The following is a 5,970-nucleotide window of genomic DNA, read 5'->3' on the forward strand; positions in this document are numbered from 1 at the left end:
TTTTAAGAAGGGTATTTTTTCACAAAATGTTTTAGATTCCCTTCCAACATAAAGCTGTGGTTTAGATGCAAACGTGTGCTTGATGAGTTGGTACTCATTGACGTATTCATGTTCAGTATCAGAATTTCTCATTTCATCTCGCTAATATATTTTAGAGTTGTTTATTTGATCCTATGTGTTTAAAATGTAGTTTAGCCGTGTGTTTTAGTTAAAGTTTTCATGGTAGCTACTTAGAATATGGTAATCGATCCTGCAGATCACACCTTTCGATAGTATTTAAATACGGGTTTTGTAGAACTTATAGCTGACATTTTCCTCAGCGAAACCTCTTAAAGAACACATTTTGACAGTCCCTTTGATGGCTTGTAGTTGTAATTACCTGACTAGAAGCGTTCTTTCTAGTGTTGTGAACTCAGTTCCCCAAGGTTGAAATAAGGCAGCTAGTCACATATCCAAATGCTTCAATAATTATAGATATAAATCTAATGCTATAAATCTAGATAATGTCTTTCTGTAAGGCAATGGAGAGTTAATTGTCTTTGACTTAGACTCTGAATGTGTGTTGTTATCAGGAAAATAGCTTCTAAACTTTCAGTTGGTAGTCTAGGCATCTGTGCTTCTTCATGTGTTCTAATTAAGTACTCACTAAAGGGGAAAATATAGCCGATTATTACTAAATATACTAGATATTTTATTTATAGCTATTTTATTGACTCCTCCAGAACGAAAATTAAATTCACTCATTACTTAATGATAATTAATTTTAATAACACCTTTGGATCACAGGCAATACTAGCTCAAGCGGAACATTAATTTACTATGTACAAGAATAAATCTAAATACCGTACGGCATTAATTCTGCGCAAGAAATTCCATTGTTAGTTAACTCAGGTTAAACTACTGACGTTTATATTACCAATCTCTCGAAGAATATTCACCGCTGTTATTAAAGTCATATTATGTTATATTATGTATCGGCGCGCTTCGTATCTTTTCGGTTTCTTGCAATTTATTTTTAAGAGGTCAGAGACACATAGACTCACGACATTTGAGTAGCTAGTTAAAAACATTATCCACTCAACCATATAAAACAACTGTAAAAAGACCCCAGTGGAAGAATATAATAAACCAATTGCTTGAATGGTCCAATGCCTTTGAATGCAAGTAAAGTTATTGGAACTCTCTAGATAAATTTTCACATAAATTCGAGAACTGCAGATAAGACATTGCTATGTAGGTTAGACAAAGTGCCTTGTTATGTCATATTACTGATGTCAATTGTATAAGTGATGTGAGCGTCATATAAAAGTCAGAATATTGGAGAATATCTATTGCCAGGTGATGTAGGATATATACCTATCTTCATATATTACCAAATTTTTACAATGTAGCCTGCATAATTGGAGCTTTAAAGCTTCGAGCTGAAATGGCTTATTTCAATCCACTAATTTCAATTCAGTAACTAATACATGCAACATTTTCAACAAATTTCCAAACTGACATACTTGTATGCTGTCAGGTGATTTTGATGGTGTAGAGATTGTTTTCCTATTTGTATAAATACAAAAAAAGACCCGTAAGTCTGAACATTAGGTGAGCACATGAGTTTGTCTTCTCGTAGTTATCATAGGTACCTCAACTAGTTGAAACCTAATCCTCGCCAGAAATCGCAGGCAACGGGATTGAGTGAAATTGAATACTTTAAATAAGAATCAATCCTAAATCACAGACTCAGTTTCCCAAGAAGTCACTTCTGCGTCGTGCCCTTTGCACTTTGATTAAAAGCTAACAACTGTTGAAACGCAGAGGGTATGGCAATTCCATTTAAATTTGTATGCATATAACAACTTAAACTTAGTTTTGGAAATCAACTAAAAAACCAGCCACCCTACGGTGCTACCACCTGTAATTGTTCCTGTTTATAGCTAATTTGAGACAAGAGAAAGTTACATACCTCAGCACCAGTTGTTCTATATGAATTAATCATTCTTAAAAAAGCAAGAGTATTTATGAAGTCAGTTTTAGCTCTTGTGTTGTCTCGGACCACTGAATATTCTTTTAGTTAAATACCGCCTCTTGTATCATGCACTATTAAGTTATTTATAATATAAGCGCAAATGGTATTTTTTAGTAGGTGTGGGCAAGTATAATCGATTAAACCCACGCCACTAGTTCACTGGTACTTATTTTACCGAAATCATAAATATGAACGGCATAGTGAATTTCGGCGAGAATGTAAAAGAACTTAAAAGTAACACTCCATATTTCCTAGCAATTTTGACCAAACCGCCTTTTTACTATTAAAGGAAAGTCAGTTAAATATACAAAAGATTTTATAGTGGAACTATCTTCCCTTCAAAAGATTTATGATTTTGAAATACTCCTTAAAACATCACAATGCTTGCAGTTGCTTGTGTACAGAAACAGAAAGGAAGCACGTTCAGTAATACTTTCAATTGATTTAACTGCAGGATATAACTCTCAATGAGAAATATTTGCCTCTTTTGATTTATGTACTGAAAGATTTCTGAAATATGTATAGAAGCCGTAAGATTTGTCTTTTATTATTTAGTTCAAATCTCCAGGGGTTTTATTTCTAAAATATTATCACTGAAGAAAAGGAAAAAATGAAACATTCAATAAATTGGAATATCAGAAAAATATGAATTGTGTTTTTGATTTATTTACAAATTCGCGTAAAGAGTGTAGAAATAGAGAGAATATTTGGAGAATGATAGATAAAGGTAGCTTGAGAAAGACAGGGAAGAAATAAAAGCCTAAAGTCAATAGATACGAGAAGTAGAATTCAAGTGACAGAAAGGGTTTCTGATGAAAGAGAGAAATTTCGAAAGGGAGTGCAAAAGGAATAAGAATAGTCATCAAAGAGAGGGAGAGGGTGAGAATGAATGCCACAAGGAACTAAACAATTAGCAGTCGGTTTAGTTGGATATGCATATGCATGTATGTGTGTGTGTGTGTGTGTGTGTGTGTGTGTGTGTGTGTGTGTGTGTGTGTGTGTATAAACCAGTAATTTCATATGTACTGAAATATACTAGATTCCAGAAATTATAAAAAGAGACGAACAGGCGTTTTACAATTCAAGTACAGTAATATCAAATGTATGTAGCAATGAATTTAAATTCACCTGCAGTTTTAACTAGTTCTATTTTGTAGAATACTATCCATCAATTTATGAAAGTCTTCTGAAGCCATTTGAATTTTGAAAAACAGTTACTATCATATCTTACATTGATATTAATATAATGATAAATGCGTCGAAATCACTCACATTTTATGACAACGTCTTCCGGATTACGAAACAAAAACAAACTCTCCAGTGTATCCATGGTACCAACAGCGAATCAGAAATATCGGATTTAATCGTACTGTACATATTACATACACTACAAATCAGATCACAATTCAATTGCATAGATCTATACAGAGATGACGAATTAGTCACATTCTATAGCAGAGGTAGGAAACCTTTTCACGCTGAAAAGCCACATTAAGTTAGTTGTAATCTAGTAAGGCTGCATTAAAGAAACTTCAATTAGATATTCTTCAAAATCTACATTATTTTATAAAAATTTAACTATTGTGTACTAAATGATTTAAAAGAATGAAAACAAATTTGTTAATTCTAGAGTTAAATGAATTTTTAATGGCTTTGTTGTGACTGATTTTTGTAGGAAAGCATTTGAATATTTTGTTGCAGCTTAGAGGTCTGCTATTTCCGCTGATCCTCTAGATGAGTATCCGTCATTCTTGACCTTAAATCCGTCTTGATTTTGATTAGACAGGAGAATGTAGATTCCCAGCAATTAGTGGTTGAAAAGCAGGAAAGCACTTTTCGTGCATGGTGTCGAAGGCATGGGTATTCTATTGCATTTTTCGATATTTCAATCGCATCTTTCTTAGCGTCAAATAAGGACTTTAAAATGTCATCTTCTAAGAGCTCAATTAATTCCATCTGTAGCTTTTTAGGAGCCTTGGAGACACCAACTAGGTAAAGTTGAAATGCTAATTTGAGTGTGATGTCATGATTCTCGAAATCAGTGAGCCTTTCATTACATTCTCCAATTAACAGCTGCGTATTCTTCAAATGATTTTCATGAATCCTCCCGTTTATCAATGACCTTTGTTAACTGGTGAAAATGCTCATCTGAAATTTCCTTTTAAAGAAGAGTTTGAAAAAAGATAGCCTTGTTTCGACATGCTCGGATTTCTTGCCACATAACATATATAAACCCAGTTTTACCTTGCGAAGAATATTTAAGTCATTTTGTTTTGACATGCTGTCACACAGAAATACAACATTTCTACAGAAATCTTCTTTCAGTAATTCACATTGCTAATTCTATTCTTCATAGAATTTAATTATCTTTTCTCGCAAAGATGAAATTTTTGCTAACACCTTTTCCTGCGATACAATGATATGGAAAATCCATAGTGTATACCTCATCATCCAACTTTAGAATATTATGAAACTGACGATGCCGCGTTACATTTGCTCAGATATAGTTAACCATACTTATAACTTTTTGCAAAGTATCACTTAGAATAGTAGATTTGGCACAGAGATTTTCTGGATATAAGACATGAGGTGTTATCAAATGGTTCTCAAACTAGTTTGAGTGAGAGCTAGCAGTGGTCTTCATGAGGCAATGTGCCGAGTGACACTACTAGGTTTACTTCGCAGGTTGTGAAGTTTGTAATTTTGTAATTACGTGTATGCTGTAGTCTGTGATTGTACAAGGTGACTATTTCAAAGGAGATGATGTTAAAACTGAGGTAAATAAGTTATTATTTTTATCAAACATAACTAGTCCGGGAACCTTTTGATTCCATCACCTAAATGAAAAGAAACGTGAGAATCTGGAGCTAATAATACCTTTTATCCATTCAATAAACTTTACATATTTTCCTGTCATTCAGGGTGTACCTTCTATTCATACACTTACTAAATTAACCAAATTCAGTTCAACTTCACGACATTTATCCTGAGAATTTGTGAAACTATCTATTCCTCGTATTCTAGCCATAAGAGTGCCCAAACCTAGTAACTCTTCGTAGTAGATAAAATCTGTTATGGCACGAATAAAATATAAAACTTGCGCCGAGTCAGTAGTTGATTCATCCAAAGCAATTGAATAATATATATTTTCCTTTTGGAGTGTATTGTGTGAATTTGTTTTGTCACGCTAGGTGTTATTTCATGCTCCTGATCAGTTATGGTTCTCCTTGATAGAGGCAATTGTTTGTACTTCGAAACCTTATCAGGGTCTAAGCATGCATCCTAGAACTTGCACAATGCATTCTTTTACGATTCCAACATCGCTGAATGGTTTTTTCCTTTTATCCCGAGTATATAAGCTACTTTATAAGTTGATTCATTGGCATTATTTCCGGGACTTAGCACTGCTTGAAATAACTGTCCTTGATTTTGCATTTCATCTTTTAATTCCTGCAATGCAATCTTTCGTACCCATCTCTCTAATTTGAAATGTTTATGGTCCTTATGAGTGGCACAATACTGATGAGAATTGAATTTCTCCACAAAGCAAGCAGATCATCTCATTTTTAGCAAATAAAAAACAATATTGCAGTCTCCAATCCTCATTAAACCTCTGTTTTCTTCCTTTAGCGTTCTCTTGGTCTTTGTCATGATGGACTGTTAAAAAGACAGAATAATAAAATAAAATAAAACAAATATGCCGATACGGTTAAACCCTGTAACTATTCTCAAATCCCACTTGAAATGTGCACCAGTCACAAGTTGAGAATCACTGGCGTACTGGATCACCACGGGCTCTCGCTAACCATCCTCGCTAACCAAGTCAGGTGGGGAAGTTAACGTACATTCTAGAGTCGCATTAGAACTAAATACTATAGAATAAAGCGAGCACTGCTAATGTACCAGTAATGTGCTAGTCTAACAGTGAGAGTGCATTATTTGTGGCGAGCTGG

The 5,970-nt window shown here is 34.0% G+C and overlaps 1 protein-coding gene across 1 annotated transcript in view; it reads left to right on the forward strand.

The window, feature by feature from the left end:
* The window catches only part of LOC149137173 (zinc finger BED domain-containing protein 5-like), a 10,903-nt gene extending 5,896 nt beyond the window's left edge, over positions 1 to 5,007 (forward strand). Inside the window, exon 2 of the mRNA XM_089338805.1 lies at positions 4,939 to 5,007. Within this exon, the coding sequence (XP_089194931.1) occupies positions 4,939 to 5,007 (69 nt within the window). The remainder of the gene's footprint in view (positions 1 to 4,938) is intronic.
* Positions 5,008 to 5,970: the final 963 nt, after the last annotated feature.

The sequence above is a fragment of the Octopus bimaculoides genome, chromosome 2 (genome assembly GCF_046866305.1).
Source record: "Octopus bimaculoides isolate indiv1 chromosome 2, ASM4686630v1, whole genome shotgun sequence".
Classification (NCBI taxonomy): Eukaryota; Metazoa; Mollusca; class Cephalopoda; order Octopoda; family Octopodidae; genus Octopus; species Octopus bimaculoides.